The 18,052-nt window shown below is 39.1% G+C and overlaps 2 protein-coding genes across 20 annotated transcripts in view; one reads left to right on the forward strand and one right to left on the reverse strand.

Annotated features, from left to right (window-relative positions):
• Positions 1–8,319, forward strand: part of LOC1275523 (uncharacterized protein DDB_G0283357) — a 43,572-nt gene extending 35,253 nt beyond the window's left edge. For 10 of the 16 annotated variants that reach the window (XM_061657717.1, XM_061657722.1, XM_061657718.1 and 7 more), the window contains 5 exons: positions 42–104; positions 1,209–1,250; positions 1,325–1,589; positions 1,741–1,755; positions 2,018–8,319. In XM_061657717.1, coding sequence (XP_061513701.1) covers positions 42–104; positions 1,209–1,250; positions 1,325–1,589; positions 1,741–1,755; positions 2,018–2,139 — 507 coding nt within the window. In that variant the 3' untranslated portion in view covers positions 2,140–8,319. The remainder of the gene's footprint in view (positions 1–41; positions 105–1,208; positions 1,251–1,324; positions 1,590–1,740; positions 1,756–2,017) is intronic. The other 6 variants (XM_061657724.1, XM_061657730.1, XM_314775.5 and 3 more) reach the window with 3 other exon arrangements.
• Positions 8,320–10,142: 1,823 nt separating this feature from the next.
• Positions 10,143–18,052, reverse strand: part of LOC1275525 (protein Wnt-1) — a 36,919-nt gene continuing 29,009 nt past the window's right edge. For 2 of the 4 annotated variants that reach the window (XM_061657884.1, XM_061657883.1), the window contains exons 3-8: positions 16,132–16,611; positions 15,918–16,038; positions 12,964–13,229; positions 12,557–12,703; positions 12,355–12,476; positions 10,143–11,749 (exon numbers count right to left, since the gene is read on the reverse strand). In XM_061657884.1, coding sequence (XP_061513868.1) covers positions 11,548–11,749; positions 12,355–12,476; positions 12,557–12,703; positions 12,964–13,229; positions 15,918–16,038; positions 16,132–16,404 — 1,131 coding nt within the window. In that variant the 5' untranslated portion in view covers positions 16,405–16,611 and the 3' untranslated portion in view covers positions 10,143–11,547. The remainder of the gene's footprint in view (positions 11,750–12,354; positions 12,477–12,556; positions 12,704–12,963; positions 13,230–15,917; positions 16,039–16,131; positions 16,612–18,052) is intronic. The other 2 variants (XR_009766098.1, XM_557821.4) reach the window with 2 other exon arrangements.

Genomic DNA, 18,052 nt, shown 5'->3' on the forward strand with positions numbered 1-18,052 from the left:
ATCAAACTGCGCACAACCTCTTCTGCCTACCTACCGAGCAGGACTGGACTACGCTGGTTCAGAGTCTAGTAGAGTCCGGATGTACATTAACCGCGCAAGTGCAGGTTGATACCGTTTTTATTCCATTTACTTACACCCTTTTTTTACCATGCGAATTATAGAATATGAAGTTTTTTGAACGTATTAGTTTATCGCTAAAGTTTGTTTTTATTTTGGTGGTATTATATTTCTTCGCTCCACTTGTGTCTACTTATTGGTTTAGCTTAGTTTGGTTTGCTGTACATTTTATGCAACGTTTTGGTTTTTGTTTCTGGCAACCACTTGTGCGTGAAGCTTTCGATAGTTCAGAGTGTTGTACGAACGTCTACTACTTCCAAAATTGGCTTGATTGCCATCCAAAATTCTGTTGGTGGTTGAGCTTTACTGATTCTGTTCCGTACGCTTCAAAGCGATCATCGTACTCGTATTGGCTTCTGAAAACTGTAATTCGAAATGAACAAAGTAAAGATTACAACATTCCTATTTGTTTATTCTTCATATCCAGCATCATCCGTTTACGGATGATTAAGGAAGGAAGAACATTTGATAGCTAACCAATTTTCTTATCGTTTATCGCATTTTACCATACGGTTTTGGGTTTTTCATAATCCATTTTGCTGCATGATTGTTGTTCTTCTTCCACTTTTCCATGTGATTTTTTTTTGTTTTGTTTCTATCTGTTTGTGTATTGTGCTTCTCTTGTGAATACGTTTTACATTATTTCGTTCGTATCTTACCTCTTTATCTGCTTCCGTTCAGTTTCGCTTGTCGTAAATGGTGTGTTGTGCTTGCTACTATCATTATAATATTCTATTACGCGCGCCATTCTATTACGCGTAGCATACTGTGTCCGTTTGTGCTGGCTCTTTGTTAAGTCTTTCGGTTTATCTCTTTGTCGTTGTGGATCATGTATCATGTATCTCGTGTTTAGTTCCTTTGCATTCTTTTTCTTCTTCTTCTTCTTCTTCTTCTTGTCCTGTTTTTTCCGGCTTACGGTTGTTCGTTCATTTTCATTCCATATCTGTTTGTTTGAAGTTTTGCGTGCCACCCCACGGTGAACACTTACGGCGAACATGTTCTCATGCTTTCTTTCTCTACTGTTTTTTTATTCGTTGTTACCGGTTTTTGTGTTACCGTTCGTTGCGCCCCATTTGGACACACACACACAGGGTGATACCGACTTTACCACCAATCAAATGGTCTTTAGCGGGGTAAGTGTAGGGTTAAAGCAGCATTTAATGCATTAACAGGTTTTTAACACATATTTTTTCCTCTTTTTCCACAGTTTGATGAAACCTACTTGACGATGAACAATGGTCTCGGTATACGCACTCACACCGGCCATGGCAATGGGCACACGCAAGTCCACCAGACAGCGACGCAGCAGACGAACCAGCTTAACTCGATCAACTGTCAGAATATGCAGAATATGCAAAACACCAACATGAGCAACATGTACAACGGGACGACGGAACCGCTGCTCAGCCTGCCCAACACCCAATCGCTTATCGAGCCCCAAACGCCCACGATACCGGAGATCGTTTTTACAGGTATGCATAATGCCATTTTCCCAAACGCTCGATGTGTTTCGTGTTTTCTTGTGTTTTTTTTCGGTTTTCGTTAACGATGCGAAATTTCATGAACACATCTCCACATCTGTTCTTTGCTAATGATTGTTATTCATTCTTCATCCATTTGCAGATTATTCGACTAGGGGTAAGTAAACCATCATGATACACAGTGTCTGTGGTGTAAATTTGCTAAGCGTGTGCAATAAGTATACATTGTTGGCGAACCGTTCTCATTTTGTTATCTAATTTAAACGCTCCATTCTATGAGAATCATGTTTCCAAATGCCAAATTCTACAATTTAATTTGCTCTTGTTTTTGGCAATGTCTGTTTTTGCTTTTGGCGTTTGATGAAGTTTGCAGTGCACATCTACATGCAATAAGTATTTTTTTATATTATTTTTTGTAGACGATTTCGAGGCAGACCTTGGGCTTGGTCATATGGATTTCCAAAGCATCCAGATGCTCTCCGACACCAGCACGATGATTGACCCGATGGACGAGGACAGCTTTCGACGAGATTTACAATAGTGCGAGGCCAACTGGGACGGCTTACCGAACGACTTCTATTAGCCCGATGCGCTAGCTGACCCAGGCCGTCGAACCAGGCACCCATACTGGCGAGCGACAGAAATACAAACGACAGACGACACAACACGTAAACACACTCACCACACACATACTGTTGTGGGTGGGTGGGTGGAGGGAAATAGTTAATGAGTAACTGTTACTTGAGGCTGACCGCAAACGTTGATAAACTATAGTTAAGGATAAGGTGTGTGTGTGTGTGTGTGTGTGAGTGTGAAGAGCTGTTAGCGTACGGCGAGAGTTTTGTAGTATACCAGGATCATATAGAATAGTGGACAGCTGTGCAAAATGGTTATGTTTTAAGGTTGAGCAACAAAACCTTTCCCCACGTTGCGTGTTGCATTGACAAAGTGTTACATTAACTAGATGTGTTTTAGAACTGGTTGGTGTAAAGGTGTGCAAATTAATGTTTAGTTGAGGGCGAGAAACAAAAACACAAGCTTTCCCGTGGATGTTGTGACATTTTTGTGAAGAGCATTGTTTAAACATTGTTTCACAAACAGTTTCCTCCAATGTTGTCCTTCCCATATGGTGATATGGTGTATTTTTTTGTACATTTATGTTGTTTCCTCCTGTTGGTCAAAAGCATTATTGCGATGAGATTTAGATAAATGCTCTGAGAGGAAAACTATTTTCCCCCTTTTTATGGTCATACTTAAAGGAAAGAAGTAAATCTGTTTGGTTATTGCAGACACGTTGCTGTTACAATGTTTCTGTTTGCTTCACGGGTATGTAACGGAAAGCAAATGTTTAATTTAAACGAGCTGGTTTACTAAAGATTTGGTAAAACTGATTGTCACAAAAGCACAAAAACTTCGTACCGAGTACCTCGATGCCTTTGCTTGAATTACGATTTTACTCCTGCTCTAAACGAATGCTGTTCTTGGTTTAAAGAGTCTGATAGATGAACTCTTGACCAACCGATAGGACGATGAAAAGTGCTAGCTCGAAAAAGGAGCAAGTTTGAGAAAGAGATGCTTAGAGAGACGAACGTGTTTAATAAAAGGAAGGTTAAGTAAGTGATGTGGTCCATCAGTTAGATTGCAAGCAGCAAGGAAAACTCTCGAGTAAATGTAAAACTGTTTTCATGCCGAATTAATAAAAAAACAACAAAAAAACAAAATCTTATGCCGAACAGATGTGCTGCGAGATGAAAACAAAATAAGAAAAAAAAACAACAACAACCCCCCCCCCCCCTTGGAAAGTAACGTTCTCTGTGTAATGCTCTGTTTTTTTAATGTCACTAAAGCATTAAACATAATGAAAACAAACAAAAAAACATTGTGCTATTTACTGATAATAAAAGGGATGATAAGCTCTAGGTTTAGGAGTAGATAAAGACTAATGCAAGTTTAGTTAGGAAACGAAAAAAGGCAGACAAAAGGAACGAATGAAACATGATAATAAAGTTTGTGAGAAAAAAAAAATACAACACACACACGTAGCAACAAAAGGTCAATACGCAGCGAAACGGAACCCGAACGAAATGAGAAAATGTTCAGGGGGATAGGGGGCAGACTATACTTAATTAGGCCTTTTTTTGTTGTTTCTACGACCAACGAACGCGCGATGGTTAAGTAAATGAATTTTTATTATCGTTTTGTAATATTACAACGCGACTGTTGTGTTTACAGCAGCAGTTTGATCAACTCAAGCAGACTTTGTGTTTAGTTCGTTTTGCATTTAACAAATCCCCATTTGTTGTTTCTTTTTCTGTGCTTTGTTTTCCCTTTCGTTTCCTGCAACCCAGTCGTCGGTTGGTTGGCGGGTCAGGCAGTGCGTGAATAAATGGTAATGCTAGGTGATCCGATTGAAAGGATAACATTCTATATATGTTACCACCCCCTGCCGAGTGGTATGGTACACAACAAGCAAACGACACATACGAACGTAACGAACAATAGTTAGATAAATGGCCAATGGCAAAAAGCTGCGGGGTAGCGCGATTGACGGAGAATGTATTGCATGTAAAAATATCGTAACATATCAAACTGTACGAAACACATTGTTTGTTAGCTTTATTCAATTCGATTCCCCCGAATCGACGATAATAAATCACATAAATGCCGATCGATTCCACCCCCCCCCCCCCCCCCCCCCCCCCTTCTAGAGGACGATGGGTTAAGATGCTCTAACTTCGGTGGAACGTAAACCCACAGGTCACAGAATCGTTAGTTAGTTTAACCAATTAGTTTTGGTTAAATTAAAATTGTGTACAAAAGTACAAACAAAAAAAACCACGTAATATGTTAAACAATGTCAATGAAATCATATACTGGATGTGTTGCAAAACAAAAGGCAGAAAGCAGACAGCAGGAAGTGAGTAAATCGGAATCCTCTCAGCATTCTTTTAATGTCACTGTTAAAAATACTGTTTGCGTTTGTGTTCGTTGATAAATTCGGTCAAATTTTTAATGTCCGTGTGGTTAATTGTTCCTGAGACGAAAATGATCCGATCGGATGAGCGTGTGTCACACTTTTGCGCTGTGATTGAGCGAGCGGGTTTTTGTTTTTCGTTGCCTTTTTGTTACATTGAGCGATGTGTGATGACAGAGTAAGGAGAAGAATCAATTTCAACGCTGTACAAAATGCTCTCCCTTTTTACATGCTACACTCGTGAATCGATAGTTTCAATGGCTGGGTACGCATTTCCCATTTTCTATCTATTTATCGCAATCGCTTTCACCCCTTTTTCTAGCTCATACTTTTTGCCTATTGCATACTGAACTGATTGGCTTGATTTATAATGCCTACCTGCAATACAAAACTGTTCGCTTCACTATACATCACTACCAATGGTGGTGATACGCATGATAACAATTTTCTCCTTTTCCTCGCGATTCGTCAATTTGAAAAGTCCATTTTTCATCCACTTCAAGATAAACAATTCGTACGATGATATACTGGTTATGATCGTGTTTGCAACATTAAACAGCGCTCTTGATCGCTTAAGCAAAGCATCCACCACAAGCTAGAGGAAAAGAACAAGCAGCAAGGAAACAAAACAAATAAAAGAAATGCCTTTCAGATATTACGAATCTATTTTACACCGATTGCACTACAAAAGGGGTAACAAATGCATCTACCGAAGCGATACGATACATAATGTGCACAGCGCTCTTGCAAGCAAGGGTGAAGAGAAAGGCGCTCAATTACATTTTGGACTCGATTACAGTACCTTTTTACAGATTCAATAGATTTGTGAGGCATGGTGGGTTGTTTTTTGTTTAATTTTAAACCGTTCAACACAAGTGTGTATAATACTGCATGAATCGATGGATGGATGATGAAAAATGTACATATTTTGTTCGCTAAACACTGAGTGTTTTGGTTGTTTTATTACTTCATTATCGTTAAAACACTGACATACCCCCATTTACCCAACAACATACAGAGCAACTGTGCCAAACTGTTAAACTTTACTTTTACTATACGACTGCACGCATTCAATGACTCATATTCGTATCATACGCTCATTTTTCGCTTCCCATTTCGCTGAAAACCCACTGAGCAGTTATCAAAAGCTGGACAACATTACTCGTAAGAACATGCAGCATGCAGATACATTCAATTTCAGATTGCACTCTTCAATAGATAGCGAAACATTTGTCGATTTAATACAAACTCCAAAGTAAAAATAATTCATACAATTGAACCAACAAACAACATACAAAAAAGAAAAGAAGGAAAACTGTACACGCGCAGCTCAAAAGCCAAGTGTGGTGTGCGCCTATTAGAATAGAAAAAAAAGGAAAAAAGGGATAATGTGTAGTACGAATTGGTAGCAGTAGATAAATCGCAGAGAATGACATAGAAACAGTCGAAAAAATATGCAGGAAAACAGACAAAAAGAAGGGTAAAACATATTACATACTTCCTGTTCAAGTATTTGCCCTTTCGGTTGACATTTGGTTGACCTTATTTCTGGCTGCCGTCGTAATTTATGAAAGAATATCAGTGTACAAATAGAAAATTGAACCTGCTCCCTTTTGCTTCATCAATCGCAATGTATTTCTTTCCCTTTTTTCTCACTCGAATCTCGTCGTCGTCGGTCCTTTCTCGACCAATATCCGATTGATCCGGTTGTTGCCGCTCACTCCGTTGCCTTACTTCTTCGCAGCCGTACCATGTTGTTGCCCTCCCCTTTTTCGGCGCCCGGCATTGATTTTCAAGGGGGATTTTCTTTTCTAAACGTTAAGCACACAGAGCACATGTAGATAGAGATTGGTTGGAGATGATAATGAGAGGCACACAGGCCAGAAAACAACAGCTGTGTGGAGCACAGCACATTTTAAATGTATAAATTTGTAGTTAGTGTTGCGACGCGTACTTCTCGATAGCACAATGTGGTGAGAAATTGTTCGCAGTTGGATCACATGTTGGAAGAAATTATTTTAAAGTGAGATATCCTTACACTGATATGGATCCTATTTAGCTGCTCTAGCGTGTACTTCCTAGCTAGAACCCACCCTCTCCAAGTACCTTTGTTACAAAAGAGTTTTGCGGCAAACATTACGAATTGAAGATTAATATAGCATATATTTACGCACGTTGACCTGATTTTACAAAAAAAAAATTAAAAAGAGAGAGACAAAAAGAAATTCTATTGTTTCTATATACAAAATAAGATGCATTCACTATTATTACATGTGTGTTGTTGATCTAATAAGCGAACGAAAAGAAGGTTAAAATCAGTTAGAATATTAACTAAAACATAACTAAATGGTCTGATAAGTGAAATTGGGAATAGTTTGTTTTTATTTTTATAGATAAAAAAACGGGATATTAAATGTTAACGAGTAAAGAATCTGATATGCTGGTAGGGCGGTAATAGTGTGATACAAGGGCGTAAATAACTAGCTGTCAGAATACCGTGGTTGCCATGGTAGCTGAAAAAGGCGTTGCGCATGGTTTTGGCTCAGTGCGTAGCATCGGTTGCGTGTCTCGATCGTATTACCTAGCCAGGGGCGGCATTGTATAGAACAGTCAATTAGTGTGCGATTGCAAAAAAACAAGAGAAGTGTGTGTAATTTTCTTATGAAAGTAGCACAAAATCACATAAAATTAAAAAGGAAGAAAAGTTAAATGTAGCAACGTCAAACAAACAAAGACATGTAGAATGGTAAACACGAGAGGAAAAAAAACGATCAAACAAACGAAATAGAAATGTAAAGAATTATCTTTACCAATTAAATGCAGTTTGAAGAATTGTTTGAAACCAATTGGAGTGTGTTTCTGTATCTCTCTCTCTCTTTCTCTCTGTGTATGTGTGTTTTCATCGTGCACAAAGTTACACATTTACGAGGTAATATTCCTACCAAACTGGCAAATCACAGTACTCTAGCATCAAAGTGAGCCATTTCCTCAATGCCGGAGTTCGGAGTAGCTTTTTATATTTGCAGTACGCTCGGTGGCAACAAGAATGGGACAAATAATATTAAAAAAAAAACACACACACTCACAATAAACAAGCAGCAGAACCAATGCATAACAATTGTTTCTTTCCCTACTCTCTATCCATTTATCTCTAAATCTTCCCGTTTTTTATCACATTTCATTAAACTTACTACATTCAACCACAAGTGGACGGGACAGAAGAAGTATGTGATGAAATAGTGCATCTCTATAGAAAACGAAAATAAAATAACATAAATCTCCGCTGTCAAAATAGAAACAAAACATGATGATGAAAAAAAAAAATACCACAATTAAAACATAAAACATAAATAAAAGGCGCCCAAATCATGCCAACGTTCTCTTTCTCTACCTTTTTCGTACCCATAGAGATGATGAATCTTAAAGTGTGTGTGTGTATAAGTGTGTGATAGGATAAAAAAGAGAGAGAGAGAGAGGAAAACAATAGTAACAAGTAGAAGGACCGTACCAGACGAATGGGATGAATTCAACCACAACAAACGTACACTGCTGCAAACAGGGGTAGTAGTGCTAAAAGTGACGAATAATGCGGGTGCTATTTAAAAGAAAAAAAACACTAGTAAAAGGACTAGCAAAAAAAGGAAAGGGGAACTAGTAAAGGAAGCTCGGACGATAGTGGATAGTGGATAGCAGGAAAAGTTGTAAAATATTACTTAATACAAATAATAAAAGTATGATACAAATGAACTGTACAGTTTTGTCTTTTGGGCTTAAAGGATTTAAAAAACACACACACGGTTTGGGTTTTTTTTAATTAGTAGGTCCTTCTCTCTTATGTTAACAATTATCTTCTGCTACCGATTCTCTTTATTCCATGAGTTGTTCTATTCTAATGTATTTATTTTTTATGAGTGATTCCTCTTGAAGCTGCTTATAATATTACATTTTTTTCAATCTTAAAATATTATGGCAGCTAATTTATTATTATTGTGTTTGTTCTTATATATAAACATAACAAAATATTTTAAATACTTAAAACATAATTGTACTCATTTTTTCATTCATAAATCCTATCAGATCGCGGAAAAGCAATCCGATAAGTAAAATACACTCTCTATAGTGCAGTTTGCAACTATTCTGTCTTTGTCCCTTCAACTAAGTGAATGTTAATGAAGGTTTATTTGTATATACCTCTTAATAAAATGGCATGAAAACCTTTTTGCTTTCCCTTATCTTTTGTAACATTTTCACGACCATAAGATTTCCAATTCAAAATATGCCAGTACAATACTACAGGTATTCCCCGATGTACGCGATTTCGCTATACGCTATTTTCTAAATTCGCCAGTGCTTTGAGAAAATTGCACTAATTTGACACAGGCAAATGATAAATGCAAAATAAATTACCTTATTGACAAATTTTAAACATTATTTTAAAGAAGGCATACATTTGTAATCTTCAGTTGAATTCAGATCAAATAACTAATTTAGTGGCCAAAACCTACCACTTCAAGCAAAATTATACGAAAATAATCTATTGCCTCCGTTACTCCGCATTAATAGCGTATATCGTAGAATGCCTGCATTGTATGTATGAAGTTCTACAGTACTTGACAAAAATAAGTACGCACTTGTTGTTAATGTATTTGCATCGCCAAAACTTTTCTTGCATTGAATATTTTAGTAGCGCTTTCTTTTGAGAAAATCTAGCATTTGTTATGTTCAACATGAATATGCAGAAGTCCAATGGCTTGTCTATGTGCTTCTGGGCAAAGCTTAAACGCTTGACGGACGAAAACAACGGACACGATTTTTGGACAAAACGCTGGTCGTTTGAAGCGCTGGAAAAAGCCTGGTTGCAGTTTTGAACCCTCAACACAACCCAAAAACTTGTTGAAAGTAGGTCACGTCGTCTGCAGGCTGTTACAGGGTTTCCCACGATTTATTGGTTGGTTCTCATCAATTTTTGGTGGGTTCCCATATTTTTTTATGCGTTCTCACGATATTTTTATCGTTTCCCGGAATTTTTGTGGCCAATTGTATTGATATCCAATCGGAAAATACCAATAAATTAGGGGAACCAACCAAAAATCTATGGTATATGATTAAAAATCGTGGGAAGGCATAAAAAAATCATGGGAACTGACCAATAAATCGTGGGAAACCCTATATTGAAGCGCGAGGTGGTCATACTAACTACTGATTTTAGTAATAATTATTTAGAGCCAATCAATTCTCGAAGTGCTTACTTTATCCACCTGAAAAATTTCGATCCAATAATATTACTAACAATAATATCAAGAATATTATTAATTATTATTATAATTTAACAATCTACACCGATTATTGTAAAACGATTTCCGCTGGCCACGAAAGGGTTAACAGACCCTGTTCCCGTTCCTCGCTTGTACAGTGATTTAAATCTTCAAATCCATCGCTCCATCCTGCTACTTACCGCCACAGTGACTGCAACGATGGTGAAACCGACAAACTCCATTCGAATGCTAGGAAAACAGAGTTAAAAATAGTCTAAAAAAAACGCATACACACAAAAAAAAGCCAAAAGAAGGTTTGTGTTTGAAAGGGCAATTACTTTATTTTTCATACTGAGATTCGTTTGTTTGTTTGTTTTTATTTTCGATTTTCGATTTTTGTGTGTTCTGGTTTATACTTTCGCTGGTTGGTTGGATTTTTTCTTTAGCCGTGTATTACAATACATTACAAAATACTTTATAAACGGAGCCAAACACCGCTATTATCAATAATAATGGGCGCGGGAGTTTCGCGTTCGAACCGCTTTTTCTTGTCTTCGTACTGGAGCAATTGGTTTTGGGGGGATGGGGTATGAAAGTGAATCGGAAGGGGGGGAAGGGGGGGGTAATGTTACTAAATCGGAAAGTGCAGCCCAGTGCAACGTGTTGATATAAACTTAGAAAGGAAAGTATGGAGAAACTCACTTTGAACTGTGTGTTATTGGAAAGTATGGAAATGTATTGTTAAAAGGACTCGCAAAATCGCAAAACAAGATGCAAAGGAAATGCTTTCTTTCTCTCTTACTCCCTCTTTATCCCTCTGTTCCTCCGTAGCAGGGAACTCTCTCTCGCACACTCGTCTTACACGCTAAATATTTCAAACGTTAAAAACTAAAAATACATTAAACACACCTCCTGGGTGGAGTGTGTGTTGGCGGTGGCGGCGCGCACGCGTTTGCTCTAAGATTTATTACTAAATAAAATAAAAAGCTCTCTAAAATCAAATCACAGAAATTGAAAAATGCCTTCCCCATGTTGCCCGTGGTGCATGCTGTTACACGATGAAACATCGTACCCCTTTTGGACTGAGGGAATAAAAACAAAAAAATAGAAAATCGTTCCAGCAATCGCGCCTCGTTATGGTTGATTGATGGGGAAATGGCGCAAACTCGGCCTTCCGCTTTTTTTTTGTTGCTCTATTTTGCCGGGTGTAGTAACACTAATGCGTTATAATGCTAGCATTCCTTGCCGTCGGTTAGCGCAGACATCTTAATCACCATCAATGTGTGTTTACAAATTTGCAATAAAGTTGCTTTCGGGTCGTTGAAGAACGATTTAATTGATTGTTCTTCGAGTTTGGTGAAGTGATTGCTAAATCGGACAATGAGAGTAGTACGATGATGATGATGATGATGATGAGAACGATGTGGATGAATGATGGCTTGATGATGCAAATGCCTCGTTGTTTTGAATAAATAGTCACACAGTTTCGTATTATGGTTATTTGCGACTTCTCCACTTCGTAGTCCGTTCGTGCCGTGGCTACACTCTTCGTGGCTCTCTTCGTGGTTTCAGCACAACACGATGATGTACGACCAATCATAGTAGGCTTTTCCCACCCGCATGGACTGTTCGTTTTGGTGCTTTTGGTTTTTTTGGTTGATCCTTCCATCCTTGAAGAATCAGTTTGGCACCTTACCCTTGGCTCCTATATGGATTGGCTTTAGTTGCAGATGTGTTCGTCCTTGCGCATACTGCACGTATCGCACTTGACCGAGCAGCACCAAACGAACTTGCAGTTGCACTTTTCCTCCACATTGCGGATGCGGGTTTGGTAGCCCCGGCCACAGCAAAGGAGCCGGCAGCCCTCGATACCGTACGACGTTCGGTTGCAGAATCGGCCGCGTGTGCTAAAGATGCCCAAGCTTTGCGGTGGAAAGGGAAAGGGAAACAAGCAGACAAGACAAGAGAAGTTAAACAAATTAGTTTGTTGGTGGAGTTTGATGTAAGCTTAGAAAAAGGTGGTTTTTAATTCAAAAAAAGGACTATACAGGGTTTACCACTATCTATTGGTTGATTCCCATCAATTTTTGGTGTGTTCCCATATTTTTTTGGTGCGTTCCCACGATTATTTGGCCATTTCCCAGAATTTTGTTGGTCCAATTGTATTGATATCCAATGGGAAAATACCATTAAATTATGGGAACGAACCAAAAATCTATGGGATACGATAAAAAATCGTGAGAATCCACCAAAAAAATCATGGGAACTGACCAATAAATCGTGGGAAACCCTATAAAGTGAACCCACGAAAAATGGGTCCCTCAAAGCTTTTTGAGTGACATGATCATCCATGATCGTTCATCACTTCATCGATCGACTACATATCTAGAAGGCGTGGAAAATTTGTGTATTTTCCTCATTGATATTGCTCAAATTATCAATTGTAAAGAGGAATATGTATGACACATCTTTCTAGTCTAAATTAAAGCAATTTTAACCACCCAAAAGCAACAAAAGTATATTTTACCTTTCATTTTCCTCGCAGTAGTTGGGTGACTCTGCAATGTACACCAGATCGGACTTGTTCACCTTCTTGTACTCAAGATCCTTGCGCATCAGCTTCCGGATGATGCCTTTGTTTTCCACTGGCTGTAAGGGGGTGAAAAATTTTAAAAGGGGAAATGTGAAAGACTTGCCTGTAGTATTTTACCACGATTCAGGGGTTTTACCTTCACTTGTGCAGCGGCATCAAACAACGAACCGAGCGTGTCGGCGATTAGCTTCATGGGGGGCAGTCGTCGCCAGCAAACGCGTGTCGTACAGGAGCCAGACATACCGTGACACTTGCACACCTTCTCCATCCTTGAGCGTAATATCTGTTGAAGCAGGTAGGGAGCATTTAGTTCTAGTTCATTTGAGATACTTTAAACTCTTGTAAGGATTTATCGAACGATGTTAAGTTTGATCTTCTATTCTTGGAATTTGGAGAATTTTGATGTTCTTTTCAAATTTCTCTTTCTTTCTCTCTCTTACTCTTTCTCTCTTTCTCTCTCTCTTTCTCTCTCTCTTTCTCTCTCTCTTCCACTGTGCTCAACATTCCGCTTCCGCCTTCCCCTTAACACACAAACTTACGTACTCGTCGTGCCGCTTCGTTGTTGTGCAGGTTCATCAGCCCAAAGCTCGTGGTACGGTTCTCCTGCGGATCGGTGAACGAGCGGGCCTGCTTGATGCCGTACTTGATGTCTTCCGAGCAGCCGCCCCAGGTCCATTTGGTGCTGTGCTTGTTGCGCGGGATGCGATCGCACTGGCAGGTCGTCAGTTCGCCCTTGGTGCAGAAGCGCGTGATCGTCCAGGCGAGCGAGGCTGAGTTGATGGCGCTTAGGTACGCCGTTTCGCGGTTGCCTGCAGGGAACATTAGTTTGAAACGCAACTCGGTTTTAGCTAAATGTCGGTTGGTGTAGGGATCTTTATGTGGTTTATCCAATTGCCATAAAAGAGTAATGCAGTTAAGGCGAACGGTGAAATGGTAAATGATTCATTATTCATCTGTTTGTTTGTGCCTTTTTAACAACGTGTCATTAAAGATCATTAACCTATAAGCAGTAGATTTGGTTCTATTAAAGAAGATCTACGATTCAATGATGTTAATGACGTTAAGAACATATTCAGCACAGTTCTATAAATCATTAGTGTTTGTACGCATATTCCGTTTTGATTTGAATAATGGACTTTTAATCGTACTTTTGCGAAGATTATTTTACGATAAATATAATGTAAATTGGTCACAGCTTTGCAATTTCAGAGATAGATTAACATATATTACTGTAAACATTAAACAAAAAGCAAGAAACTGCAACGATGTCTTGTTTTAAATTAGAGCATTTTTCAGCTTTCATTTCACATCAAAGTCGTTTTGATCCAAATTCTGAACATCATCTAAACAAATTATGAACAAAATCTAAATAATCAAGTTCTAATTGCTTTTAAGGAATCGTTACAACAAATTCTCAGTGTCTCAATGTCAATTCTCTTGCATTCAAAGGCACACATAATGAGATAAGCACAATGAAACTACACGAGAGTCGGTTTGAACCAAAACTGCTAAGATCGATGGTCCAGCGATGGTGAACTGGCAGACATACAGTATTTATTTATAGCATAATCATAACCTACAACATGACAGTTACTTTTAAATTGAATGTAGTACATAATGACAGTCATTTAAAATACTAGGCCTAGGCCAATCTAGCTCTTCTAGGCCTTTAGCCTCTTTCGGTTAGAAGACGCAACGCACAGTGCATGTCGGTTGTATTCAACACTGTATTGGATTGCTTTGTCTGTAACATTTCAACCCAGTGCTTCAAAGAACGACTCCAGCTTCTGCCGTGGCCGCAATTAACTCTGATAAAAGGCTTGATTTTGCTATGTAATTGTTGTACTGTTACCCATCTTAATTAGGCCATATGGGGCCGTTGGAGATTGACTAATAAATAATAATTATTTATAAGCGGTATGGTTCTATCCTGGGTTTGAATTGTGAACGTGTTTCCATTTCTTGTGTGCTGGGGTTAACCCTTTTCGTTGTTAAACTGAAATCAACAATGATGATTGGTCTGTTGGGTGTTCTAAACTGGCAAAGATATGTGAACACTATGTAAATGTCGTAATATTTACACTTTTTTGCGATAAAAAAAGCAAAAAAGGTTATTTTAAGAGTAACATCGTTAAGAGTGTGGTGTGATGTTGCGATGTGTTATTTGGAGACTCCAATCCGTCTCCAATCCGACTCCGGCTATTGTTAGTCCGATTCCGACTCCGGCAAAATACGAACCATCAGTTCTCCACGGAGTCGTCCCGAGTCGTTCGGAGTCGGCCGGAGTCATTCGGAGTCGTCTAGAGTCGATCTGAGTAGTAATTGGAGCTCCGGATTGGATTCGTGAATCCACTCCGACTCCGACATTCTTAGTCCGGATATTCTATCGTCTATGTGCGTACCAGTAAAATCCTTATATTGGGTTTCCATGGTTTTCTGTTTTTTTTCCAGATTTTATCCTAACATTTTTCAAACAAATAATTCAAACAATTATGAGTAACGTTCAATACATTGTTGAACAGTTCAAATTACCTAAATTACCTAACACAAATTACCTAATCAAATTACCTAACACAAATCGGAAAATATTGAAAAATTCTCCTGAAACTTATAGTATATAGCAGCGTGAATATACAGTACATAGTGGCACTGTATAGTGCAAACAAAGGAATTCAAATTAGGAAGTATAGTTATACTTGTTACTTGTTATACATTTACTAAGGATAATGAAATTCACCCAAGAAATTAAAATAGGCTGAACATTATTCCAGGTCAACTAGATCATTCGCCGCTAACTCTGGAGTTAATCCGGGTTCGAATCCGAAAGCAGCTGGATTCGGATCAACTCAAATCCGGCTGCAGGCCCATTTCGCCCATCACTAGATCCGAGTCAACCGAAAACGGAATTGATCGGAGTCAACTGGAGTCAACAAATTACATTACAAATTTACAAATTACAAATTACAAAGGCATTACATTCTGGACGACTCGCGACTTCCAACGACTTTGGACGATTCCGGACGATTCTGAAGTTATCAGAGTCGGATCGGAGTTGACTGCGGATTTTTGCCAATCTTTACCCATCACTAGTGTGATGTGTTGAAAAGGTTGTTATTATATAAATTTTGTCTAACTCTTCTGTACTTGGTTTTACTCTTTTCTTGGATAGATTCTACTTCTATACTGTGTCTTTCTGTTGCTTTGTTGATTAGAGAGCTCAATACGAACTAAAAAGGCAATGAGTCTTAGAAGCATATAGCTCAGACCGGATAGCTTCCGAATACATTGAGAACACCAGAAGTTTTGAGTTTCATGTAATCTTCCAAATTAGCTCACGGTATAATGAATTAGTCGCTGAAACATGTGTGGAATCATAAGACAGTCATAAAATAACTTTGAACAGAGTTGTTTACGTATGCTCGCAAGCAAGATTTCAATTTAAGTTACTCATTCGTTCTCATAAGGCTGTCGATTCATCAGTTGTAAATTTGACTTACCTTTATCGTCGAAATTTCCATAGTAAATACCGGAACCGCGCTTCGCCGAGCAGTTCCAGCGGTTGTTCTGAAAGTACGATTGACACTCATATTTGGCAGTATTGGCTGCATGTACAATCACCTGGAAAAAGCACATTGAAAAGAGCATAAAAGCAATGAGCAATAATGTTCAGTTCATTTCAAAGCAAACTACCCCGACATCCGACCCATTTACCTTCAACAGTTCCGGATTGCTGTAGCACGTGTCGCGCTGATGTTCGGTGAAGAAGGCGGTATCACCGCACAGCTCGTAGCTCCGATTGTCCCGATGGAAGTGGGCCGGATCGAGTGACAGGTCAGCGATGCGCCACCAGCTACCATCGGCGAACCCGCTACAGTACAGCAGCAGCAGTAGCAGTAGCTGCAGGATGCGCTTCGTTAGACCACCACGGTCGGCCACCAGCCGGCACGTGGACGGGTGCGGCAGCCGAAAGCCCGGCTGAACCATGGTTGTGGCGGTAGTGTGGCGGCAGTAGCTTTCGTCCAATTGTGTCGTCAATCGTGGGGTTCTAGATGGGTGTGGGATGGTTTGGGATCGGTGTGGATTATGCGGCGATTGGCGCTTCTCTAGTCCCCAGAACTCATCGTTGCCGGAGTCGCCGGAAGAATGGCCGGACCTCACAATGGGAAAATTGGACGGCTCCAACAGCCTGTTCTGGGTGGTAAAAAAAAGGAAGGAAAACGAAGTATTTAGTACGGTACGGATTTTAAGTTCATAAAAGTTAATGAAAGTTGGGTAATATGCCGAAAAATGGTAATCCATTTTCATCGACCCGGGTCGATTGCGGTTCCGTTTGGGAGCGTAGTCAGTAGCGTGACAGCGGGATAAAGCCGACAAGTGGACAGGCGACATTTTTAATAACCTCGTACTTCATAATATAGGGATTTGGTGGTGGTGGTGGTGGTGGTTTCGTTCGTTAATTTCCTTTCGGCTTTAGCCCTCCCGAACGTTCCGAAGCGTCAGCGCCAATAGGGACGGTAATGGGACCGTAGCGGAGCCAACCGTAAACCAATACGACGGTTTTGCCCGCGTGAAGTTGTCCCGCCACAGATGGTTAGCCTATAAAAACGTGGCATCGAGACACACATGGTCGTAAAATTGCAATCAAAAATTGACCGTTTGAGCGGCGGGATTGCTGGGTGAGCGGGAAAATGAGTCATGCACAGCTGCGTGCTGGATGGAGGATTGGGGTGGGATGGCGTTGAGTGAAGCGTTTACGAAGGATCAATGTTTGATGGCACTGTGTAAATACGAACGGTTATTGCAAAACTGAGCAAAGGAAGACAAGCACGGGTATATGATGCATTTGATTAAAATGTGATTCTGAGATTTTAGAATTTGTTATCTTAGCAGCTTGAAAAGCATGTTTGTTACGGTTGTATCATGTATAATAGATCACATATTTTAGGCTACTAGGCTTCACGAAGTTTTTTATATTCACTTTTAAATATAAAATATGCTAATAAATCGTTATAAGCTCATTTTGCACAACCAAAACAATCAATATTGTTTATAATTTGTGCTATCGTTTGAAATCTTGGTCCGGTTCTCAAGCAAGACTTCAAATTTTATTGTTACTCGATAGATAATTCTTAGAACAATCAATAATATTTTGTTTTATAATAGATTATCTGGTTTTTCTGCTTTTTTTGCCAAAAAGTACTAAAGTATAGTGATTGGAAGTCAAACAAATGATAGCACACCAATGATTACATGAACGAATGTTCCTCCTTCAAGATCATACTTATGTTTTGATTAGCAGGAAGTATGCCATGAAAATATTGGTATAAAAGATTAAGGAAATACAGTGAACCCTCTCTTATTTGAGAGGCGATGGGACTGTCGAATAAGAGGGGTTTTCAAATTACAGAGGTTGAAAGTGAATGAATGGTCCATACAAGACAAGAAAGAGACAGAACATTTAGTATGCAGCCTTAACTGTTGCTATAGGAAACTGCGAACAGAATCGCTAATTTTAGCATACATCTTTCAATAACCATGGCAACACAATACTCAAATAAGAGGGATACAGATTTCAGAGGTTTTCCAAATTAGAGGAACAAAAAAAATGTTCAAATAAGAGAGGTTTTTCAAA

This window comes from Anopheles gambiae, chromosome 3, assembly GCF_943734735.2.
Source record: "Anopheles gambiae chromosome 3, idAnoGambNW_F1_1, whole genome shotgun sequence".
Lineage (NCBI taxonomy): Eukaryota > Metazoa > Arthropoda > Insecta > Diptera > Culicidae > Anopheles > Anopheles gambiae.